At 39.1% G+C, this 26310-nt stretch overlaps 1 protein-coding gene across 34 annotated transcripts in view; it reads right to left on the bottom strand.

The window, feature by feature from the left end:
- The window catches only part of CAMK2D (calcium/calmodulin dependent protein kinase II delta), a 124345-nt gene that overhangs the window by 7908 nt on the left and 90127 nt on the right, over positions 1-26310 (bottom strand). For 5 of the 34 annotated variants that reach the window (XM_032109979.1, XM_032109977.1, XM_032109980.1 and 2 more), the window contains 10 exons: positions 25844-25938; positions 25415-25537; positions 24665-24748; positions 23923-23965; positions 20082-20119; positions 18510-18542; positions 14634-14693; positions 12992-13033; positions 10407-10455; positions 6767-6850 (listed from right to left, as the gene is read on the bottom strand). In XM_032109979.1, coding sequence (XP_031965870.1) covers positions 6767-6850; positions 10407-10455; positions 12992-13033; positions 14634-14693; positions 18510-18542; positions 20082-20119; positions 23923-23965; positions 24665-24748; positions 25415-25537; positions 25844-25938 — 651 coding nt within the window. The remainder of the gene's footprint in view (positions 1-6766; positions 6851-10406; positions 10456-12991; positions 13034-14633; positions 14694-18509; positions 18543-20081; positions 20120-23922; positions 23966-24664; positions 24749-25414; positions 25538-25843; positions 25939-26310) is intronic. The other 29 variants (XM_032109981.1, XM_032109978.1, XM_032109983.1 and 26 more) reach the window with 21 other exon arrangements.

Here is a 26310-nt window from a genome sequence, read left to right as displayed (position 1 = left end):
ACACTTGTATCCACAAGGAAATTAAACATATGTCAAGATCAATCCACTTCCCTATCACACTTACAATCATCTTTCCTTCACTGAAGGATCTGCTGTTTAAAAAGCAAAACGAACCAAACCCCAACTCTAAATTTCAAACTCAAGGAAGCTGACTACTGTTTCACAGTCAGGCTGTAGCAGCTCTCTTGTGCAAGCAACAGTTGTAATTCCCCAGCACACTCCTACACATGGATTTGACCATTAACACAAGCATGCCTGGAATGTTAAAACTGAAGTACTGAGAGAGATCACATCCTTCTTCAAAAGAAAATGCTGGGGAGCACATAGAGAAAGTAACTTTCCAATGCTGTGCTCAAAACTGGCACTGTGGTGTTAACCTCCTCCTAAGTGCACACCTAAAGTATTCCCGTACAAAGGACCAAAAAGAAAACAGCAAGGAAAAATGCGATGAAGAAAAAAGTGGATATAAAGGTCTAGCAAGGCTTTTTGCGAGCAGCTCTTGACTATTAGCACTACGGCTAAGAGTATTTCAAGAATGAATTGCCTTATTTTTCACAAAGACTGTGGAAAGAACAAGGACTTTTAATGAAGAGAGCAGCAATGCCTCCATTATCAAAGGTTTAATTAACATGGGCCAGACTGTGTGGACACTGTATGGCATTACCAGCACCAGCCAAGTGGTGGGATGGCTGAGTCAGAAATAACAGTGCAGTCTTACAGAAGGCTAGCAAAAAGAAATCCAGAACAAGCAGACCTCGTGCAGTGAGGAAATTACCAGTTCTGCATGCAACAGCTCACATACATACAGCTGAGCTAAAGGATTTGATTAAATAACCCAGTAACACATCTCAATCAGAGATGAGGAAATTACAGACCATTAAATCAGACAGTGGGAAATGAGGTAAAAATCTCTGATCAGTTGCTACATAATCATGAGCTCATGTCAATGGATAACGATATAAGCAATTAATATGTCTACAAAGGTACTCTAAGTTTCCACACACAAGAGACACAAAACCACATGGACACATAATTTATCGTCACTTGGCTCAAGACAACTGGCAATATTCCCTTTTTCACTAACATCAGTCACGCCTTTCCCGAGTTTTACCATGGTACCTTTGATGTTGAGATATGCAAGATATAATTCCACATCAACCCCCAAAGGGAGAAACTGAACTGTGTTGCCAAACTGCTGGTTTTCCTGGTTTTCGTTCCAAAATTAAATTGCAGCGGAACATTTGTTTTCATTAAGCTTTCTGACAGAAGCCACCTAATATTGGAGAATGTGGTTCCAGCAAAGTTTCTCTGGGCTGTACTAACATCCAGGAGAGCTGTGTCTGCAGATGTATCCATGGGATGTAAAACACATCCATCAGGAAGCTCTAGAGGCCAGCAAAGCCAGCAAAGGACATTACAGTAGTTATCGCTGGCTCCATCCAATCAATCAGCATCCAACTCCAGCACTGGTGTCAACACTTTAGGAAAGACTTCACAGTTCCCAATGCAGACTCTCAGGAACAGGAAGATGTTGCCAAATCATCTGCCTTTCTACTCAGTCCTCAATTTTTCTACAAAATTACAAGCACCACGTGAAACTCTGTGAAAGTCACTATGCTACCCTCACCTTTCAGCAACACCCAATTACACATATATTAGACAATTACACTTCTTCCTACGTGGTGATCTGACATTCTCATCGGCAGTGAGCCAAAGGGAGAAGTGGAGCACAATTTAGAGAGTGGAGTTCCAGAACTGATTTATCCTATTGTGCAAAACTCTTTTGTCTTGTTCTCAGCCCTTACTCAATACAAGAACAAGGCAGTGTGAAATAACAGTAGGCATCAAAGACTAATTAAAATACTCAGGAGCCACTGTGATTTTACACAAACCTCCTCCTGATTGTTTTTAGCTTTTACACCTTCTCCTGTGGCTATTTGTGGGGGTGCAGGGAGACAGACTACAAATAGAGACCAAAAGTGTTTCTGCTTCATTGTCTTGGAAGCAGAGGTTTAACCTGGAAGCAAGGAAGGAAGGAAGAGAAAGGAGGTGGGAAAACTGAAATACAGCAAACAGAAAACTGGAAGGAGACTGGAAAGCAGCAGAAGGAAAATACAGCTGTGACTTGGTGGCCACGTGCATCCAGTCAAATCCTTGTACTTACCCTGAGTGCAAAGGAAGATATAGGGAGGGCAGTGGAGATAAACTAAGGTGAAACAGTATTGGCAAGAGCCATGTCCTGCTATTGCAGACAGCATCTGAGAAATAACTGTCAGTTCTTTAGAGTGGCAAGAAAATCACTGAATTTTCAGTATAAGTTTGATGGACTCCACCCAACGTGTGCTCTTCGATACTTCCAATTTTGATTTCCATCTAAATACACACTCCAAACTATGCAAGGACAACACAAGGCATTAGGGAAGAGGCATCTAGCCAGTTCCCATCTGCCTGATAACTGTCACTTACAATCACCATTTGCCTTTGATTTTTTCATTATTTATTTTTTTATCCAATAGTAAACTTGGCTTGTATCGAATTCTAGGACAATTATGCTGTTTGATGTACAGTGGCAATTTCATGCTATTATACTTTTCATTTGATGTGCAGTCAGGACTCCATAAATAAAACTAAAGAAACTAAACTTCCTAAACGAAACTGACAGCTGTAATGAGATTATGGTAAAACTAGTTCAGCTGCTTTTTCTACAGAGTGTGGTAAAAGTCATTTCAAAAAGTAAAGCCTGACCCATCTATAGTTTCTTAGAATATGACAATGGCTTTCTCCACAGCATAGAATGACATACTCTGTACACAAAGGATAACTCAGCAAGAATACACCTGGTGCCTTTAAAATGACTAAGATGTGAGGGAAGAACACTGATGACAGAAGCCAAAGGTGCTGAGCCATTTTCCTGAAAACTAGTAAGGAAACAGACTGCAGACATAGCAAACTTATGTGGAAAAGATGGTGGCTTTGACGTTCTTTGCTCAGAATATGGGTGAAGTAAATACATTACAGAAAAGACCATGGACCTGTTCCTTAAAGAGCACCTTTACCCCCATAAGGTGAAGGAGTTAAGGTAATTAATAGGGGTTTAGCAGTAAAAAAAAATAAATCCCCTGCTTTGGCAAGTAAGTAGGCATATGACTAATACAAAGGCAGTTCAAACAAAAATATTATGAAGAAGAGCTATATAAAGACCAAATAATAAGAAAAAGAACAAACACGAACATTTCCAATCACTGGCTAAAATGATTTGTGCAGTACTGCTGTAGCACATGTGTTAAATTTAAATGAGTCATTAACCTCTAGCTATATTTCACTTTTTTCCTTGCTCAGGTACAGGATGAGGGATAATCTTTCAAAATTAAAGACCACCATTAACACTAATATCTAAACAAGATAATGAGGAGAAACACCATTTAAGCAAAAAGAATCTAACACTATCAATACATTAAACCTACAAGGAGCAGTTCCCTAGGTAGTGAAATCAAGTATCACAGGAAAACAGAAGTACAAAACAGAAGCAAAAACTGTTTTTCCAGCAAGGAACTCTGTGGCTTTTTTTTTCCTTTCCTGTAGCCCCAAGAAATATATTAAACTCAATCTGTAAGAATCACATAGAAATGACATTTTGGTATTTTGATTGCAGGGAGAAAGTGGAACATAAAAATGAGCTGTAGATATGTGAAAGTGAAGCCTTCAGAAATATCTGTACCAGAAACTTCGCGTTTTATGACACACAAGAAAAGAACCCTGAGCACCGTATTACCCATCATGTTTTTCAAAACTGACACCAGGGAAAATAGTAATTTAAACCACTTTATGCTTCACTCAGATACTGGAATGTCTTTCTCCTGCCATCACCCCCTCAGATGACTATGTCATTGCTGTACTGCAACGGCTAAGCAGTGAAGCACCTTTCCAGAAGAACAAGGTAACCTTGTTCCAGAGTTGCACATGCACTTGGAGACGATTAAAATGATTTTGCTTCTAACTTGCTCAGATGTTTCTCAAGGCAAAAACGCTTAAAACTTTTCAACTCAGTACACTTAACTACATATCTCAGTATACCTCAGACTGGATTAAACTCACAACATTTTGGACGTGTGTAAGAACGGACAGGTGAGTTCTCTCAACTCTCCTCCCTTACAGTCAAGGGAGAGAAATCAGCACTTTCAGGGCACAATTCATCATATCCTAAAATAGATTTTTAAGACAAATGTGACTCATCTGACCTATTTGCATTGGCTAAAGGGAGTCTAGACAACTAGCTCAAACACAGATCTCTACACTGTGGAGGAGGGTTAAATCTGGGGGGACAAATCCTACTGGTTGTGCTGTTGTTTTAAAACAGGACAGTTGGTATCAAGGTGACAGTGATCTGCTAAAATGGAATAGCACAGCAGGGGGAACTCAGCTTCACTTCCCATCTGAACATCGGCCCAACAAACAGCAGTTAGATGGAAAGCACACAGCCAGTCAAGCTATTTCTATACTCTGGAAATGACCGAAGTCTGAAAAGAAAGAGGAAGAGACTAGAAATTTTATCCTGTGTTGTATAACAAGTTCTGGCTGCGTGGATGTAACAGATTTCATTCAGCTTTACAGCGTGGACTCCTAAACATCACACAATGTTCTTCCAAATGATTCTGATCACACCAATATTCGCAAATTCTCTGCTGATAATTTTCTTACAATTTCTGCCACAAATATTCCAATTAAATAATAGAGGGGAGGGAAGGGGAGGGGAGCATGAATTAACAACTGACTGGGTCTCAGATCTACACAAAACCCACCTAGACCCTCAGCTGACAAGGCATGCTCCAGGGGACTTGTCATTTAAGAAGTTTATCAAGATTCAGTGTACAGAAGACCAGCACTTATCTCTTACTTCACACTTAAACTTTGATAGGGACTAAGACATCTGAGCTGTTATCTCACATGCACACCCTTTTCCTAGAGCCTGCTGATTCCAAAGACTCACTCTGATTCATCGAATTATAACATGGATGGATGATCTGCAGAATATTATTTAGGTTATTTTAGGTTAGGTATCTTTCAGCTATCTAAAAACTGGTAAGCCTGCTACTGCCCTAAAAAAAATTTAAATTCTTTAGCTATGTAGGCAAATATCTGAAAAACTAACCCAGAACTTTTCCACCCTGTACTGACAAAACAGATGCAATAAAATTAATGTGTCTATTTCAATTAATGTTAAGCAACTTGTCACATGCCATACATAGTATATTTTCATTTATATGGAATCAATTATGTCTAAAGATGGTCTCTCTTTATGTGATTATACGAAAAAATTACACTAATATTTATGCAGCACAGCAAATGTTGGCAAATGTTTATTTTTTGACGACAAATCACCTACAGCCTCAGATCAAAACTGCATCATGGTTACCACACTTACAAGACACTGCTCTGTGGTTTCCCAACGGGCTACTTAAATCGTGGAATCTGGCTGCTGTCTCCAGAATGATGTTTGAAGCCTTGATGAGCGAGACATTAACAAGATTTGCTGCTGTGCACATTTTTATTTAAACTGTGCTCCTGCCTAATCCCTCAACTAGTTCAGAGAAACAGGACATGTGAGGTTGCCAGCATTCAGATCTGAAAATGCTGGGCACATAAAGGATACTGTGTGGATATCCACTGTGGATGGAATAAAGCCTTACGGCAGGTGTTACTGACATGTCAACCCTCAGTGTTACGCAGCCCAGATCTCTCCTATTAATGCCTCTCTTTTCCCAGGCTCTGGGCGCTTTGTGCTGGCAGTATTTGTAGTTCTAGTCTGATACACACTCACCCGTATATTGATACAGCCTCTCTTGCTCCTCCCTCAGAATGAAGCTATGCTTTCAGCATTACCCAGCAACAGCTGTGACCGGAGACAGCCCATCCTCTCCAGGACTGATTTCTCTCACCTGCATTAGCTAACCCCACCAAAAATTCCACTCAAGTTTAAAATAAGGTTCACACCAATAACACACAGCCCATGCTCCCAAGGGCCCGCCTGGATCTCACTTTTACCTGTGCAAATGACCACTCTCACCACGAGTGCAACTGCCCCAATACATGTTGGCTGCAGGATCAGAATCTGGCAAGCACAACCTACATTCCCAGGAAGTCATTCCCGGTTTCAACTCACAAGGTCCCTTCCCTCTAAGGAATTTCTGAAGAATTTCTGAGTTCATTTATAAACAAGAAAGGCTCTACCCAGGTCTTTTACATTCTACCAACACTGCAGATTTCCTTTAGTCACTTGGTCACTGACCATCACAGATCTCCTCCTGAGCAGAGCAGGACACTTTCCAGTTGTCCTATCAATGCTGCAAGTTAACAGCTGCCACAGCAGCTTCAAGACTGGTTTATCAACGGGGATGCTCAAGAAAGGAATTTGATATAATAAATGTAACAGGTAATTAATGCTGAGGCCCTATCCAGGATCCAAGCAAGAGGTGAGGCAAATCTCTCTCCCTAACCTAAAAACTACTGCAAGGATTACTCCTGCAAGATACAGCTTTCTGAAATACAGACCTATTTATCCTGCTGTTACAGGTGATGAAAATATTTTTACAATTAATAACAAGAAGAAAAAACCTAAAAATTTTTACTTTTGTCAAGCTTAATCACAGGGCATTCCTAGATCAGGCAGATCACAGCATTGACCTTTTTTGAGCTTTTTTCAGATGGTGGGGAGGGAAGAGGAGGAGAGACAAAGGAGATCATCTGACCAATGAGTCTCTCAACTTACATAGTACAGAGGAAGGAGTGGAGTGGGAGAGCTCAGACTCAAGCGATTGACTCTCTGAGTTTGCATTTCTCATGGACTTGCCCGCTGAATTGATGGAAAGAAACACAACATATGAACAAACAAAGATGAAGAGGTAGAGTGTGATCAGACTCCTCAGCAGGCACTGGCAGCAGGAGCGGCCTCTGGGGCACGGCAAGGGTGGTGACCAGTGGGATGAAGAAGCAATGGAAGAGGAGGAGTGGTGGGTGGAACTCAACCTCTCCATGTCCTCCTCCTTTGTGAAAGCTGTGTGAGGGTCAAGTACATGTGAAGAAAAAAAGAAGGCCAAAAGAAAAATAATGATAATTTAATTAGAAGCAGCAAGAACTTAGAAAATCTTTGAGCACACAAACAACGTTAATGATGTACTTTCAGGGGCAGTGTGGGTGCCAAAGAACAGTTGTAAAGGTGTGAGTGACTCTGTTCAGATGCCAGCACAGATTCACCCCTGTATCAAGTACTCAGATATACAGGGACTTGAAAGAGCTACGGAAAAATTGTTCTTAGAAATTTGGATTTTTTTTAGGAATGTATATTCCAAAAGAAATAGTTTAAAGTGCTTTCTTTCTACTGTTAAATAAAATTAAGCCAGCAGGTACAAGATGAATTACAAATATATGAAATTTTTCAGAGCAATGTACCTTCCAGATGTATTAAGTAGCACAGGTAAATCACAATTTGTCAAATCTGTAAGTGCCTTACAACTCAGCAATTTTTCCCATTGGGAAGCATCATTCTTACTAACGCTTTCGTTAATTTGTCTCTGGGGGCAAAAAGACACCATGAGAAATCCAGATCTTCTGTTCATGGTACATTTAACAACGCACCTTTCTGACAGTCTGTGGACAAAAAATAATGGTGATATTCCACAGCGTTACTTGAAAAATCAAACCCATATCACAGAGATGCTGCCCAAAAGTTCCAGACTCATTGCTACAGGAAGAAGAAATCCCACAAGCAATCCCAGAAGGAGGCATTGCCTACAGTCCAGTTCTCAGCATGTTCTTCCTGCCCACTCCTGTCATATTTAGGAGGGATCACTGTCATGTAGATTAAGCCCATGATTGATGGCTAATGTTGGAAATTTATCTTAGCAAGGAACCTGAACTACAGCTTCAATTCATTTCAGTCTCAAATGATACAATTAGCTTAATCCTTGAGTTATTAAAGCTCACTGTTGTTTGCCAAGCACTGTTTCTAGTAAAAGAAATATATTCCAGTCCTAAAAGAGGTAAATGTATACACAAACAAGGCAAAGTTACAGATACCAAGATTTTCAGTAAATAAAAAATAAGAAGCCTGATTTTACTGTCTTGAAGTTAAACACCTGCCTTCAAAAGTGAAAACGGGGCAAAATCCTGACATGAGAGAATGCTCTACGCATCTGTGACAGACAGGAGGTAAGAATTTGATCCTGAAGACATATTTATGATAAGTGATATAAGACATTTTTAACTGCTCCCTTTCTTAATGAATCCTAACATTTGTAATACTTGGCACAGACACGCACGTGCACCCCTTTCCACAGCGCACACGAGACTTGAGTGTGCTGGGGACACTGTACCCCACACAGACCCGTGTGCCACACCTCTGCAAAGAGGCAAATCAGTAACAAAGAACAAAGCCCTTGATGCACAGCTGGATGTTTTCTGTCTGTGTGGGCTGCATGAAGGAAGGAGCCCTGGCCCTGTTTGTGCGGTCCAGCACGGCGTTGGGATACTGGGAGCAGGAGTAACGCGCACAACCCACACGCCATTCCCTGGGAGGTGTGCCTCACACTGCAATGCCATAAACCACACTAATACTACTGCTCAGTTCCAGCCACAGCCCCCCGCTCCTTCTTGGAAAGCACAGAGCCTCCTCCAATGTTGTACTCCATGCTGCAAAGAAAAGCAAAAAGGTTTAAATGTTCTTTATCATCTAAGGTGGAAAACACTCCTTCTAGGTCTCAAATGTGGCGACAAACGTCTTGATCATCTTGAGCATACGTGTAAGGACCTGGAGAATTCTCTCTCCTACCTCTGAAATCCAATTGTCCCTATCAGTATTTTATCTCCAGTGGCTGTTGCTGACAAGAGAAAGCTTTCTCACTGTTCTCCTACAAACTATACATCTAGGAATCAAGTTTGGTGTAGGGGGAAATAACCTTTCGTAAGTGCTTTGCTAGAGCAGGAAGCTTGAGCTTGTAATAGGTGTCAGGGTTGCAGGACTGCCTATTCCCTGAATCAATCTTCAAATTAGACCCTGGGGGCAGTGTTAGCTTTAATTTATAACAAAACAGTATGAACAGCAGCCTCCAGTGGAAAGATGGGAAGTGTGAGAAGAATATTAAAAAGTGCAAAACAAGCAAGTTCCCAAGCAATTAATAAGAGGGAGATTATATTTGTCGTTTAAATGAACAGAAAATGAAATCCCTGTACACTGTGCAGGGAAAGACTCAAGAAGTATCTTGTTCCTCAGACCTGTGCTTACTGCAAGATCCCCCTTTTGTGTTTTGGGAGTACCGTATATTACGGCCATCCAACCCGCCCTTAACTGTGATACTGCAGAATCATGTAAAAGAATAAGGCCAATTATTTTCACTGCTGTTTTTCCTTGTAGTTGTATCCCCCTGAGGTACAATTTTGTGTGCTAAGCTTCTGACAGAATTTTCTAAAAATCCTACTGTAGTAACACCACATTATATCATCACACAGAGGCCCTACAATTTAATTATTCATTTAATAAGCTTAGTTGTTAAACTGCACAAAATAGTTTGAAGGAAGAAATACAAACTGTTATGATTAGAGGTAAATTACACTGTATTTTCCAACGCACCAGCTGCGGATCCCTGTAATTCTTCTCTCCTTTCACATTAACTCAAACCACCACTACTTCGTTGCATCCATTCTCCCTGTTTTATCTTACTATCACCTGTACATATACCATTTTTCTTTGAGGCCAAAAGCCAATCTTTTTTGTGAATCAGAGATACACAAACCTAATACTCACTTTTTCAAGCCCTTAGCACTTTAAAACAATGTTATTAAAGTAGGTACGTTAGCATCACAGCATAATATTTAGAGGGGGAAAAAATGGAAACAAAAATATTATCTGTGAAACTACAAAACTAAATTTGTACGAAAAGTTTTGATGTTAGTTTTTTAAGAATAGAAGAAGATTAAAATAAGTGTATGGACAGAACAAAAGAAAACAAAAAAAATACACTGGCATCTGAACAGAAGAAAAATAAAAATGGTGACATGAAAAAAACCCCACAACCAAACCCAAAACACAAATGCATGCTAAACATAAACTAAGTAAAAGCTACAAAGCACTAAGACATTTGTAATCTACTTCTATTATTACTGGAACTAATATCTTAGTTAAAAAGCAGTAACCTTACACTCTTAATCCCAAAACATCCTGGGAAATGGTGTTTTGGGATCGGAAAAGTTAAAGTTAAGTCCAAAACATATCAAAAGTAATTTCTTCTACAAAAGGAAAAATACTATTCTCCTGTAAGATACATTAGGGGTTTCTGTGTTTAATGACCTACATGAAATACAACCACGAAACTCACGTTACTGCTTCTCCAAACATTTCAAGCTTAAAATCATACCTTTCACATCCTCATCTTCGATGGTCGTGTTGGAACTCTCTGTTGATTCCTGTTGAGAAGTAAATATGAGTTGAATGTATAAAACAAGCCAAGCCTTATTTGCGTGCCTCAGAAAAGGACAGGATTAGTTACAGGAATCATGCAAAGCCTTGAAGCGGGGTGGGATGTCATTCACAAACAAATGGTCACACACCAATTGAGACATTTCCACCTGAAATGGATGTCAAACATTGCCATTCTCCACAGGAGGGAACAGAAACACAATTCCTGCACTCTGATGCTTTTACTTCACAGGAATGTACAGGAAAGTTTTTTTCTTTAACATCCAGCTGTACAAAGTCCATCTGAAATGTATGAATTACCTCAGCCAAGTAGGAGAGCTTGCCATTTTAAGCTTAGTGATTAAACCAACTGTGCAAAATAAGTCATTCCATTCCAATTCCACCTTCTAAATATGCAGGCTGCTGCAAGCTACAATTTACAATCAATTTCCTGTTCATGTGACTTATGCAATGTATATTCAAAAGAAGTCTCACAGAGACTTGAAGCATATTGGATCAGATTATCTCATTTTTATACTGGTTTTGTGGTTTGTTTTTTTTTTTTTTTTAAGGAGATGGAGAATTGATAAACATACGGTAAAAACTTTGACAAACTAAGGCATCTTTGTAGCAGTATTCTTCAACCAACCAGTCATGCAAAGGAATGACTCATCTATCAGACAGTTTATTCTTAAGCCATCACACTTAAAAAGGCAAGGATATTGTATCTTAGTCTTTCCTTAATTACCAGAAACATGAAATACAATGGGCAAATTCAACAGGGCACTGTCAAATCTAACAGCTTCAGAGAGCTGGAAAGTTTTAAGCGGGATGGTTTTTTTATCTCCATACTTTCTTGAGAAGTAAAACATTAAATTTTTTTTTTTTGCAGCTCAATAACAAAAAAGGTTAACTGATCTGTTTTTATCTGGGAGAGAAGACAGGACTGCTATCATATTTAATTCTTTAAAGGATTTTACAATTAAATAATAAAAGGTAAATTTGCCAGTGCCCTTCATTTACTGTGTCCTCACAAGGCTGAGTCAAAGGAATGTTCAAGAGGGCTAATCCATTACTCAGACCTTCAAAACCCAAATGTGCATTGATAAGTCAAACTAGAGGAATTAATTTACACACAAACAGAACTGAACGAGCCACCATGCTGTCCCTGCCCTCGCTGTGTTAGACGTTCCACTCTACACGGACATATCATGCTCTAGCACTTCAAATATTAAATAAAGTACTTACAAGTGAATAAAAACCTCACACAAATACAAGTTGTAAACACCATGCAAAGCTCACAGGGCAGATGTAGCTTCTAACACTGAAGCATCCACTCCAGTTGCCATACTACAAGGATCAGTCTTTCAGATAAATTTAGGAGGAGCTCTCCGCATTAAGTGGATCGTTTGTTTGCTGTGACCTTTTGGGACATTGAGTATCTTAGTTGATAAGATTATGTAAAAAAATCAAGTAGATGTAGTCACACCAATATTTTATCTAGGTTTTCTGGGCTTTAGTGGACTTCAGTGATAAAGATCAGCCTGCTGTCCAAACACAGGCTGCTCGTGGCCTATGGGTTTAAACTCGGGGAGCTGAAAGAGTAGTAACACGAAAACGCAAGTTCTGTGTTGGACAGATGCAGGGGACATAAAGGATCGGGATACACAAGCACAACACACACCATCAGCACTTCCATGCTTGAGGAATGTCTGCATGCGTTATTTTGTCACTCAGATCCACTCCTTCTCTTATGAAATAACCACAGGGAGTTCAGACTAGATAAATGGGATGGGAATTAAGTCAACACTGCAAACAGTGAAACTCTTGTTGATGCATAAATTCTTTTCAGGAAACCTAGGAACATGTGTTATATATAAATGATGGTATTTCCTGTCCCTTTTCAAGTCCATGCATGAAAAAAACAGAACAAAACACAATTTAGGGATCAGCTGCCAAACGCAAACACCACAATACATGAGAAAAAGAAAAGAGCATGAAGAAAACATGTAAAAATCAAAAGACTTCTTTGTCACTTGGAATGTGAAATTTTTTTGGAAACTGCCCAGTGATGTTATGGAAGAAAACCAAAGTCCTGTGCGAAAGACATGTCACGACACGGTGTATAAGCATGCTGAGAAACAGCAGATGGGATAAACTGAAATGACATCTTTGTCTGAGGTGACGACTGCACGTAAAACTCGCTGGGATCATCTCACCACACTCTTGAGAACAGCATTCTTAGGTTTCCCTTAGACTGCAGCATTTTTGGCTGAAATGAGAGAGACCCCCTCGCTTCCCGAGCCGGGCTGTGAGCTCTGCCCATTGCTACCAACTCCCCCAAGAGCTTCAGGAGCTCAGAAGCAGCAGGGCGCACACAGCAGATGGACATGGATGAAAACAGGCTCAAGAGACATCAGGTATAACAAATGCACAAATGAGATTTTCCTTCACAAATTCTTGGAATGAACCTATTGTGCTGTGGAATAGTGGATGGGATGTGTGGTGTGGAAAAGCAAGATGGAGTTGATTCTTTCTGAATACCTTATTTCCATCAGGGTTGTGGATTACTGTAGTTTGGGGCTCCTGAGCAAGAACAAAATAAAGAGAGAAAGAGTTCCCATTGGTAAATACATTTTCATTGGTGTGAGGGAGTGCAAGAAGAGCCAGCTCACAAATGCTGAACACTGACAAGAGTTAAAACAAATGTTAACTGTCGCCAGGGGGTGAAACTGGATGTCTCTAACACAGATTTCCCCAACAGCAAGCCAGAAAAAAAGGCCATCTCACCTAATGCAGCAGCATGCAGAGACCTTATTCAGGACCGGGGCATGCAGGGCTTTGAAGCTCTGGGGACCTGCAGAGGCTCTTCTGCACAAGGGCAGACCAAATGCTCCGTGTGCTGTCCTGTCGGAGCCTGGACAGGCAGGGCACGACAAATCTTTAAGCTTTAATAACCTCTTCTCTTTAATCGTGCTTGCTTGTACTAGCATGAAGTGATGAAATCGAAATACAGAGGAATTGATAAGGATTAAGGATGAGTTGACTATCCCATGACTACTGTGGTTTGGAAAGCACGGACTGCCCCCAGTGGCTGCCTTGGCAGAGCTGCATTAAAGCAAGTGAGAGTGATCTTTGTGTCATTTAAGAGTGTAATTTCCCCAAATCCTTTTCCCTTTAAAAAAGGTTCAATAATCTTTGAAATGGCAGTTAGCCAGCACGCTTTCAGCATGGACCATCGGGCACAGCTCTGTCTGGGAACAGACTGCCATAAACTCCTGCATGCAACCTGCTGGCTGGGCCTTTGGAAGTACTTACTGTATGCCTCAGTGCCAGCTGCTCAAAAAAATTCCAGAGGAAAAATGCCTCCAAATGTGTACGAACTACCCCACTTTCAAAGTTTTATATGCACATGGGAAACAAGAGGTCACAACACGGTGTACTTAGGCGCTGGCATTTACATTGGTGAGCCCCGTGATACACAGGTGCCTTAGAAATAGGCTATTAATAAAAGCAAGATTGCAGTAAACATCCAGGAACATCACTTTGATTTGTAATACGTCCTTAACAGAGCTTATTAATGAGTACTGTCTCCTGCTGATTTAAATGGAAGAGAAACCAAAAAAATGTTTAGCTCTAGCTCAAGATGCCTCTTGATCCCAGAGAAGACTTGCAAAGTCCTGCTGAGTTTCAGGAAATATGGAATGAAAATCTGAATAAGGTCTGTTTTATGGCAGTAATAATCCTGTTAGCTCTCCTGGATGTCAATACTTTAACTAAGACAAAGCAGAGAAAATAATAGAGCTGTTTTTAAAAAAATTTTTTTGGTGCAAAAGGTTAGCATTAGAATGTGGAAACAGTCACCAGGCAAAGAGCAAAGAGCAACACCAAGCGCATTCTACTCACTTTCTGGCACAGCATGCAAAAAATTCAGCTACAGTTACAAATGCTACGACTCTACCGCATCCAGCTTCCATTTAACATTTTCTGTCAATAAACACGCTCTAATGGACTTCCTCACAAAAAAAAGACAGCATAATTCAAACAAAAAGGTTTTCCAAAACCTGTTTTCAGAAAGCAAACAGAGTAAATGCATGAAAAAGCAAAAAAGAAAAAAAAAAGGAAGAACAAACAGAAGACAGTCAAAAACTTCCAGATAGCATGAGAAGGAAAATTCCAGGTATACCAGCGCCGGGGTAGGAATATTTTCCTTGGGGCTGGTTACCACGTTGGTTTTGTTGTTTATCTGTAGGTATGCAGAAAACAGAAACAGACAGGCCTTAGAATTCACGGTAGGCACCGTATCTATATCTCTGCACACAACATCTATAGACACGTATTGGTATCTATAGATAGATATAGATATGGAAATAAAGAATACAGAAAGATGAACTCAGGAACTTGCAGGAACACTAACACACTAGCTCTGGGAGCTGGCTGGCAGCTCCTCACCAAGGGCTGTCAGAGCCCTGCACCAAGGCCTAGGTAAGGAATGGATGAGTTCATCTGAGACACTTAACAGAGAGCCCTTAAGTAGCAGCTAGGCACGTCTAAGAAGACTAAAGAACTAATACGGGTTGGAATGAAGTCCTAAATAGCCACTGCCATTTCCTGACATGCAATGGTGTTAAGTCATTGCACACAACAGTTCTTTATTTCTCATGGATTATCCCTACCATAAATAATATTTGATTATTCGTAGCTCTCCAAGAATCTCTAATTTGTTCTACTGGCTTCTGATTCCACTTTGGAATAAATATGACTGACGCTAGAAAGAGACTGGTGCCCCTTTAGCTTTTTTGGTGCTAATTTTAGCAGAAAATAATTGGCAGCTTCTCTGGGCTGGTACTGTGACTTGGAAGCACAAGGTTTCCCACTATGGTACCTGTAGTCTTACTCCAGCAATCACCACCTCTCTGTTTAACTTTACATATAGGTCATCACGATACTTCTTAAGCTTAGCACAGTGCTACACCTTCTGGCTTTTATCTGTACAAAATATTAATTAATATTAAACTGCTTAGCAGGATGTTTAAAAGTATCTGATCTTTTAAAAATATTTTCTAAGATTTAACTTTCTTTAATACCATGGGGTACGGGAAGAACAGAAATACTGAAAATAATGTAGCAAGCCACTTTATACATGCACTAAGAAGCAAAATTCAAGTGTTGTAAAACTGGTTTGAAAGATGTGTTTTTTCTTCTCTAACAATAATTAGGAAAAAATATTATGTACATTTTGGTCATGTCTAATTTCAACAAGGGTAGTCCAAAGCATCATGCGGAACTGGGTATACAGATACAGATTATCTGACAAGACTTCGATCCAAAAAAGCCAAGTTCTACTGAACCTTCTAGTGGTAGCACTTAGTAATAAATGTGCAGCTGTTTTGTTAATGGATTTTCCTAAAATTGTAATTAACTTTACTGAAGAGAAAGAAATGAAATTCACAGACTCCATGTCCTCAACACTTTTTGATGTTTATTTTACTTTGGGCCAGGCATGGCAGCTGACTTGTGGATTTCAGGAATTGAGCCTGCAGCTGAAATGAATCTTACTTAGGGTATGTTTAAATCATGGAAACGTCAACAGAATTTGCAGTAATTAATTACAAATTGCAAATTTTCTTATTTTAACCAGCATTTAACTGGCTTTGAAGAATATAAAGTAGTTTTGTTAGTTGTAGTAGTTATGTCGACACCAAATGTTATTTAATAATACTTGTGATAGAAACCACTTTCCCATATAGAACAAAAATAATTTTCTTTGATTTAAAAGCGAAGTTCACGACGCTTATAGCAGAGCAGTTATTTTTTAAACAATGGTCTTTCTACAGAAATTGTCATTAAGAGCACATATGAGTCATTACTGAGTTGAGAGTGTTTACGCCCCGACTTGGCCTAGTTATTGCCAAATAAATTTCATTTCTCTACGCACAATTACAGCTATAAGCTGTAGGATTGTCTGAAGTCAGGACAGGGGGAGAACAAACACCTTTGTGTATAAAGTCTTTCATAGGGAGATCTAAGTATCGGCAAGTATTTCACTTGCTTTGATATTTACGGGATTCTGAGATGGGCAGAATCCTGAACTCCTCACTCAGGAAAAAATTTTAAAGAAAACCCCACCCATTTCAGTAAATGAAAGTTCTACAGGAGAACTGTAGAATAGTGGGAACACAACACTGCTTGACAGCATAAACTAAACCTTCCAAGCAGGACAAAAATCGCATATCAAGTAGCATAACTACAAATTCGTATTTTTGTGACAGCGTAGTCGTGGAGAGACTACGAATAAAAAGACCCTAGCAAAAGGCAAACAGACATAAAGGAAAAGCATAAGGAAAGAAATGAAGATTTCACCAGATTTCATACAGTCCTATTCAGTAGTAGCTTAATACAAAAACTCAAGTGATATCCCAAACGAGTGCTCTTGGTTGAATACATAAGGAAAACAGGTTAGTCAAAGTTCAATTCCAATTTTGCCTGAGTAAGCAGAGCAGGCTTGGGTCCATAGTCCCTTGGTGGAAGCCCTATGAAAATAAACAATATTAATTACAGCTACTGCTGAAAACTGCAGGAAATCTATTCAAAACTTCTTCAGCAGGTATCGAGAATCCAGCATTCATTAGGAACAGAGAGAGAGAATGTGATTCAGAATACAGTTATTTCTTCCACGTAAACAGAACTTGGTAAAACCCTTTGAAACTTTGAGAGAAAACTGCAATAAGCTGTACATGTTTTGTCTCTCATAGAACAGAGACATATTAATCTATGAATATGTGGTGCGTTTTGCATGTATTTTTAACAGCAAAGGGAAATAACTCCAGAAGGATTACAATAATTTCATATGAAACAGCTACTTTAAAGTTAATTTGTGCTTAACCAGTGACCTTCTGTTTGAAGACAGAGAACGTTTTAGTGCTGCATTGCTTGCCAAAAGTCACACTCTGAGGTGTGACAGTAGTGCAGGACAGACACACACACACACACTCTCTCCAAACAGCTGGGCATGAACTGTAGAAATTATTATTGGCCTTTTTTCCATAGAATATGAAAATATTTTAACAAACAAAGCCTGTATCTTGGGGCTTTATCTTTCACATGGTACTTCTGTAACAAAAAGTTAACACACACTTCAGGTTTGGGATCCTGGCAACATCCACACTGCACCTTCCCAGTGCCCCTCCTTTGGACACCGTGGATCCTGTCACTGGAATTCTATATTCACCCCAAGGAACAGAGGATTTACCTACATAACGGCAAGGCTGCTCACACCTGACCAGCAGCTTTTGCTTTCCAAGGAGAGTTGGCTTCCCAGTGAAAGGTGCGGATGAGGGCTGTTCGCCTTCTCTCTGCCGGCAGCAGCAGGCAGAGCCCATCCTCATGAACACCTTAAAGGTCACATTCAAAACCATCATAAACAGCAATAGAGGAGGTTATCATGTAGGGTCACGGAGGCCAAATGAATACAAAACTGAGGAGCAGGTTGAGGAGGAAGAAAAGTTATTGAGACTGTCAGTTGGGAGATCTTGGGACACAGCCCTGAGCTGTGAAGGAAGCTGGCTGGGAAACTAGTGTGGAAAGGCTGGGAAATTGGCTTTTTTACTCCTGAGCATTTAGTATGGCATCTTGGGCTACAGTGGCCCGATTAATGCAGTACGGTATCACTGTGCAATGTGTTTTGTGTTACATTTTATGATATTAATACTATTAGCTTTTAAAGTAAGATGTTTTAAAAATGAAGAGAAGGCTGTTATAAGATTACTATTTTGTTACCATTCTTATTTACTAAGAACAGCTGCATTGGCTGATGTTACATCTACTTTTTTGGTTTTTTATGTCCCCAGGTTAAAAAGAAGTAAAGACTTGCTTGAAAGAACGGCTGAACGATTCTCTGTGGATGGCATATAGCAACTGCAGGCTTAAAATTCACAAGATTGTACTTTAAAGTCTTGCAGTTCTCACAGTATGTTAACAAAGCTAAATGCAACTGTCTGATTTCTAAGTGTGAATGTTTCACAGGAGAAAAAAAAAAAAATCTGTCGATAAAGATCCTCACCATCATCTGAACACTCGAACTGGACTTCCTTTTCTGAATTGACCAGTCAGAGAGAAAGGAAAAGAAGAAAACGTGACTGGTTGGATTTGCAGTATCAATGCATGGAGTACAGTATATTTCTCTTTTGGCTTTTTTTTTTTTAAATAAGAAAAAGACAGCTACAGCTGTTGGAAGGGGTGGAAAAAATGCTACGGAGTATCTCAATAACAGCATCCCAATTAACAGAAATGACAAAAACAGACTTCCCCAGATGTACATTTACTCCCTTTGCTCCACATGACCATGCAGACTAACAGCAGACATATAACGTGCTGAAAACCAAAGAACTGAATCCCAACAAGTGCAATTTAGGCAAAATTTTGGCAACCATTGTTTCCCATATTATAATTGAGATTGCAATAGAACAAATAGCATCGTAGACCTGTAGGAGGAATGATATTTAAAAAGGAAAACTGGCCAGAGAGTGCACAAAATTTATCTATTCCACAATGAAACACGTTCAGGGTTTTCCAGCACTGATAGAATAGTTGCAAATGTGTGCTTCTCCATGTGACTGGGATATCCACTGCTTGGCAGTGAGAAGCATTGAAATGGTACTGTACTCATTTCTTTGTAGGTCAGGCTTGGGATTTTTTTCATCAGAAAAGTGTGCATATGTCAGACAGCAGGCACAAATATACTGTGAATCTGGTATTCAAGCAAGTATTTATAATACTTTGTTAAAGTAAGACATTAAGATTAAATAGAAAATTAAAATTCAGGTCAAAGACACCCTTCTGCATAAACACACTGTGCAGAAGAGTATCTTTTGAATCTTATAATGAAAGCTTGAGGCATTATATTAGTCTTCAAGAATCCTCTGAGAAAAAAAATGAAACATATTTTCTGTTGAGTGTTTTTTTATTCCTGTTTTTTTTTTTTTTTCTCCAAAGCATTTATGCAGAATGTTCATTTGTGAAGCATCTCTCCTCCTGCAGGGTCTGGTGACGAGAGAACAGGAGCTCTAAATCATGTACGAAAGCTGCCAAAATGTTCCCTTCTTAACAAGGTCTCTTAGTCAGGATGAGCTGATCTGAGACAGTAAACCCCTCAAGTTCTGCCAAATATAGCAAGTACATCTGGCAGAACACACCTCATGTGGAGCCAAGCCTACCCATACACTTTTGGTCTTACACGAAATCTAATGGAAAGTCAAGGGGAAACACAGAGGCAACATAACTGCATGTAAACACTGATGCTTAAAAAGCCCACCACCAAACCACTATTTACAAGGTAATTGACAACTTTGAGTCATTCATTAGATAATCATTCTTCATTTAAAAAGCAAGAAAAAGCATTTTCTCCAGTAGTTTTCTATCTTCTGCTTACTTAATGCTGGCTTTTCAAGTATTTATTTCACTTTTAAGCTTCACCTACTAATTTTAACCACTCCAAATAGCTAGTGAGAAGCACTTGCTAACAGATTCTATGAAGGAAAAAAATAGCAATATACAATCCTAAAACCTGGCAGAAGTTACAGATAGGTGGAGACTAAGATGAATCTTTGAAATTGAAAGCAGGTGTTTAACCTACCTTAACTCCATCCGGCTTTTTCAGTAAACTCTTGGCTGCTGTAAAATAAGACCAATAATTTCAGTGTCAGGTGGTTCCCCAGAGGTCACCCCAGCTGTGCAGCAAACCCCCAATGCCTCCCAGCTCCAGGTATGTTCTCAGCTTTTATTTCCTCCTTTTACTTCTCTGAGCATGGGGAATGAAATCTTTAGGATAAACTACCAATCCTTAGGATTATCAAACATCTTTTTCCATTGACTAAAGCTGTAGGTTGACTGTAGTTATATAAGGAGAGAGCTCCTCGGGTGGCAGAGAGGAAATGGAAGCAGGATGAGTGTAAAAGCAGCAGCTTTGGATATATTCACTTCCTCAACTGCAATATATTTCTATTTGTTGATGGGGATAGTTAGATATGACTGTGAAAACGTTCTGATTGGTCTCTCATTGTTCTGATGGCAGGGACTTAGACCAGGTGTCTGCAGAGCCCACTGGTATCTTAATGAGGGTATCGATATCCATAATCCCCCTCTGGGGACTTCCCACCATGACAGCATCAGCCTCCTTGTGTGAAAGGGCAGCACAGTTGCAAGGAAGAAGGGAAGGACGATTTGCTAGCGAGGGGCTGTTTCAGAGAGCTGCTGCCCATGAGTCAATAATAACGAATTTCAGGCTTTGCTTCAGCTCCTAATGAAGAAAACCTGCTATTTTCTCAATCTCGCTGTACACGGATCAAATTTCTTCAAAATTTCATTTGCCATAACGCTATTCACGTGTCAGGCTTTAAATTCCACCGCTTAAAACAAGCATCAAATAATTCCAATTTACTAAATTTAGAAGGCTAACATGCAAACAAGCACAGCACAGCTCTGAACCTGAAAACATTCACAGCAGAAATATGTGCTGGCTGACCTACCAAATCCATATCAACTATTCACTAAAGCGTAAATGCTTCATGAATCACTGCCAAAGACTTGAAGAGTAATAAATTACACAACAAGCCTGGTGTTATTGGGGTTTTATTGTTGTTTATGACCCAATCTTCCCATCAAAAAGTGTTCCACAGCTTAGATTGTAAGAAGTTGCTGTTCTGTATATAAGGGAGACAGTCCTGACATGGAGTTCTCACCATTACTGGCATCCTTATCTTAAAAAAAAACCCCCAAACCCCAAAGCAACTGGACCTAGCACACCCAAGGCTGCCCAGACTGGCTGAGGATACCGGAGTTACTGAGTATGTGGTTTATGTTTAAAGCTAATTCTTGTAATTGTGGCTTATGTTCGAGCTACAACTGTATTAAGTGCTCATTTTACGTCACAGAAAATGTAGGACCACCTCAGCAACTGTACAGAAGTGACTAACGTCCATTATTATGTAGTTTACATGAAACAAACCCTGGAAGGTGAAGCCAGGCTGATGTTTCTCACTTCACTAATATATCAGCCCTCCAAATGCAGTTTAATAATTACGGACATCAGCCAATGCTACCCACACAGCCATGTCTTACATCAAAAATGAACAAAAATAAATTTGCCTGTATTGTACAGCAGAACCACTGCATGTTTTTATTTAGAGAAACACATAAGGTAATATTGAAATCAAATTGTTCTCCACACACTTTGGAGATAGAACACTCCCTGTGGCAAAGTGTGCTTTCAGGACCTGAGGCAAGAGTGCCTTAGATTTTACATTACCACAAATATTGTGGGCACTCCATTAACTTCAGGAATTTATTTAGGGAAAGCAAAGGGAAGGAGATATTTCTGAAACCTAAGGATAAAAAAACTCAGAAGTTAATTGCTTTCAAAGCCTGTTTTACACCCTTAAAAATATGGGAAAACATCAATTAATTCTTATAGGCTGCTGTAGGTCCTTTTGCTAAATTTGTGCGTGAAACTTCGGAGCTCTTTTAATGCTTGACAAACACTACACGTTCTATGTAAACAATTAAATGAGAGGCAGTAAAATGAGGGCACCACAAGCAGTAACACCAAGTATTTATTGCATGTGTGGCACTGCCGGTGCGTCCTTCAGAATGTGCCCAGGGTGGATTACTACGCAGTACTGCATGTTACAGGACGTATTCTCGGACTCTGCTGGGTTTGGCCTGAAATGTATTTTTAATAGTATTTGGATTCATCTTTCTTTAATCACAGATACTGCATACAAATGAAATATATAAAGAATTTGCAGGAGCAAAGCAATCAGCATATTCTAAATGAAGCCCACAATGAGAGATTTCTTGCAACTACAAGCAAGAGCTATAAATAAAACCTAAGGCAGCGCTACTAGGCCAGAAAGCAGACTGGAAACAAATGGTTTGTGACAACATGTAGAAATTAAAGTGATTGAGGACAAACAGCAGTTTGGATTGAGAAGAGAAAAAAGATGTTCCTTTCACGTGCTGAGGGTCTTACCTCACAAGAAATATACATTCCACATAAAAGGAAGAAAAAAAAGGAAAATAAAACACTTTTATAACCACATCATTATGGACAAATGACCTTCATAAGCATGCTTTGCAATGAAATACAATGAATAAAGAAACTGAAAAAATAAAATGTCATCAAGAAAAAAATACCAGTGGCTCTGGTGTAAAACAAGAGATGACAAGATGAAAAAATCCAAAAAAAATGCCAAAAACCCTGTGTGCTTTTAATGCTGAAATACTGTTTTAAAACTACTTCAGCTTTTTTGGTTCATGGAAGTTGAATTTGATCCTTACATATATAGACAGTGACAGTTATGAAAAGGGATGAGGAATGATTTGTTTGTTTGATATTTAACAGTAATTCATTTTTACAAGAAGCGCAGCCCACAGCCTTCCCACCTTTTAAATGAATTGGCAGGCACTGGAATTCATTAAGCACTAACTCAAGGTAATTTAGATAAATGTAGTCCTCTGTGTTTAGGTGTGTGTTAAAGAAGGGAACTTAACTAAGAAAGAAATTGTATTTCAAGTACTATGCAAATTGAACAAGTTGTTCTTGCATTCATGATTATGTAATTTTTTTGGGATGAGTCAGTGTTTATTATTATTCAAAACATACCCAGAGCATTATTATGTTTTTATCTGTACAGTAATTTATGTTACACTCCAATAGTTACATCACAGAGTAGGAGGATATGTAAAATTACTGATTTTTAAATCTGGTGTTCTATTTCACTATTCACTGGAAATCTCAAATGGCAAAACGAAAAATTCAACAGCATCAATATTGTGGCAATTCTACTACCGAGGACAATTCTAATTCTGCTAACTGCAAATGTATTTTAGCTTTTGCTATTAGAACTTGTTTGGTGTAAGATCTAAATCTCCAGAGTCATCAGAACAAAACTGTTTCCTAAGGAGGAAATAACGCTCCTTACATCCAGCTAGGCACTGCTGGGCATTAGAAAGAAAATGAGGACTCACATTACTACATTTCTTACTCCTTAGCAAAGCAATAAAGAAATGAATGTGTACTGATGGTATTTTTAACACAGGATGCAACAGAATCATGGAATGACTCTTCACATACATAAAAATATATAAGTTCTAAATGTTGTTTGCTGATACTTATGCATGTGGAGCTACACACATAACTTTCAATTTTCCTGCACCAAAATAGGCATAAAAACACTGCCTGTCTTATGACAAGTAATAACCAAAAAGCAGGGAAGGAGCTCAAATTCTACAGAAAAATCAGATTGTCACTTACAAGAGAATTTCTTTGGCCCAAAGAGACTAAATTCTTGTTCGCTTCATCACAGGAAAGAACATAAACCATACTCAAATGCTCCTGAATGAATCCTAATTAGATCTCAGCCTTCACAGACATCAAAATATGAAGACTGCATTAATCTGGAGCTCAATGAACATACCTGAGAAATTTCTGGTAGCCAGCATTGTTGTCAAAATGGCCCCCTGTGTACACACACATTTTCTCAAATTAGCATCACACTTGTGTAAAACTCCAAATGCCAACACAACACAAAGGAATTATAATAATATACCAATATATAATTATACCAATTACTGAATTAACCTGGAAAGAATGGATTCTCTGTGCATTACCTCTCACGTGCCATGCCATGAGTGCATAAACTGTAATTTAATCTTAATTACACACCTATCAGCAATCTTGCTAATCTCAAATATTTGCCAATTGACAGTATGTAATGCACAGGCCAAGAGTATTCAGAGGATCAGTAATTATTCAAAACACATGGCTGAACATGAAAGAGACTTTACTACTGTTCTTAGATTCTTTTTTTTTAGGGAGGAATAGGAGTTTAAGGTGCACATTAGAAAAGTTCACATCTCCAAAGTTATCCTGTCTTGCCAGGAAAAAAAAATTCTTCTGAATTATTATTATTCAGAAGAATAACCTTAAGGATTTTCCTTCAACAAAATACTTTTAGTGTGTCTAAATACAGAGGATTGATATTATTTTGAATTTTTAAAAAAAGCTAAATTCTATTCACTTTCATGAAAAGTTTAATATCTTCAAGACAAAAGCTGATCTTCTATCAATAGGTTATTTAAGAATAATATTCTAGAAAAACTGTGCACAGAGACCATTTGTTTTGCACATGGAACACAAGCACAAGTTTTCATTCATACCTTTAGTTTCCTTCTTGCATTGAATTTCTTCAGGCAATCTACAGTCTCTTGTCTGTGCATCATAGAGGCAACAGTAGAACGTTGCTGCGACAAGAAGAAAAGAATTATTTTAAGGCACCCACCCAGCTGTTTAGAAGTTTGTTTACTCTACAACACACATATTACAACCCATGGTCCCCAACTTGGGTCTTTAATTTCTACCTTGTCTGATTATCCCATCGTGCTCATTTTACTCCGCCTTTTCCACGTATAAAGTCCACTTGAAAAGACACTGTGTGGAATATACTGAGAACAGGAGAAGAGTCCTGGATCCAGGAACAGACAAGCAGCCTTGGCTACCTGCAAATCGACTTTTCAGAATTCCCTTAACTTCCTGCCTGCACATTTCAGGCTTATCTGAATGATTTCAAGGAAATGAAGATGTGAAGCACTATCCAACTCAAAGATACTTTCCTGCACTTTCTTTTCATTGAGAATGTAAAATAACACACTAATTTTGTCAGGGAACTTCTGCACAACAAAGTCAAAGGCAAAGGAGCTAATTTCTTCAAAAATCTTATCCCAACCTGAGATCTCAATATAGACCACTATTGACTGTATCTGTGTAATTATAATTTTACAGTTTATAGTTACACAGCTGCATGAACAAGGACGGAAGTTATCCTCTGAACACCTTCACTATATGCTGAAGCAAACCATAAGCTGACTTGTCTGCCAAGTGATCCTGTTGAACCTGTGGAAATTACTTACACAGATCCATGGATGCTTTAGTGCTTCCGATGCTGTGATACGTTTTGCTGGGTTGATGGTGAGCATTTTATTGATAAGGTCTTTTGCTTCAGGAGTCACTGTGTCCCATTCTGGTGAGGGGAACTTCAGAAAAAAATACACAGGTGTATATTGTCTTGTACAATATCTTTACACAATTTTACCTAAGGATCCAGTACTAGATTCAAATAGGAGCTTAAAAACGATAAGGCTCTGTCTTTTCCTCATCATCATTTACAAATTACCTAAATCTGAGGAACAACAGCCTCTTGTCTGTTTAACATAGTATGATTAGGTGATGTTGCAAAATTCATATGCCACCATATTGTCAGCTCTTAACTTTTCCCTCTAGGAAAGTACCGCTTAGAGGTACAATTATAAATAATTGAATAGACTGAGTATGGTACATACATCATAAGCACCAGCCTTGATCTGCTGGTAAAGCCTGTGCTGGTCTTCATCCCAGAAGGGGGGGTATCCCACCAGGAGGATGTACAGAATGACTCCTGCAGAAAATTCACACCAGTGTTAAGGGCTTTCTAGAAACAAACAGAAATTAATTCTGCACCCAACAACCATGTAAAACAGAAGGCTCACGAGTATCATCCCAGACACTGAAGAATGCTGCGCCTTTGTACTGGAGAAAACAGTAAAAGTGGGGTTCACAAGTAACGTCTTACAGAAAACATGGGCAATAGCAAGTGTTTGACACAACATCAGTTCAGGAACACTGGAAACGTTGATCTAGCTGGAGAAATAATATTCCATGATTCTGGATATTCTAGAAAAATGCATTTTTTACTTCTGGTTTTATCACGGCTTGTACTGGTGTCTGCAAGATTATGTTAGAACTATTCTCATGCAAAGCAAATTTGGGA

Source organism: Corvus moneduloides, chromosome 5 (assembly GCF_009650955.1).
Source record: "Corvus moneduloides isolate bCorMon1 chromosome 5, bCorMon1.pri, whole genome shotgun sequence".
In the NCBI taxonomy this organism is placed as follows: Eukaryota; Metazoa; Chordata; class Aves; order Passeriformes; family Corvidae; genus Corvus; species Corvus moneduloides.
This window is presented reverse-complemented; position numbering and strand designations above follow the sequence as displayed.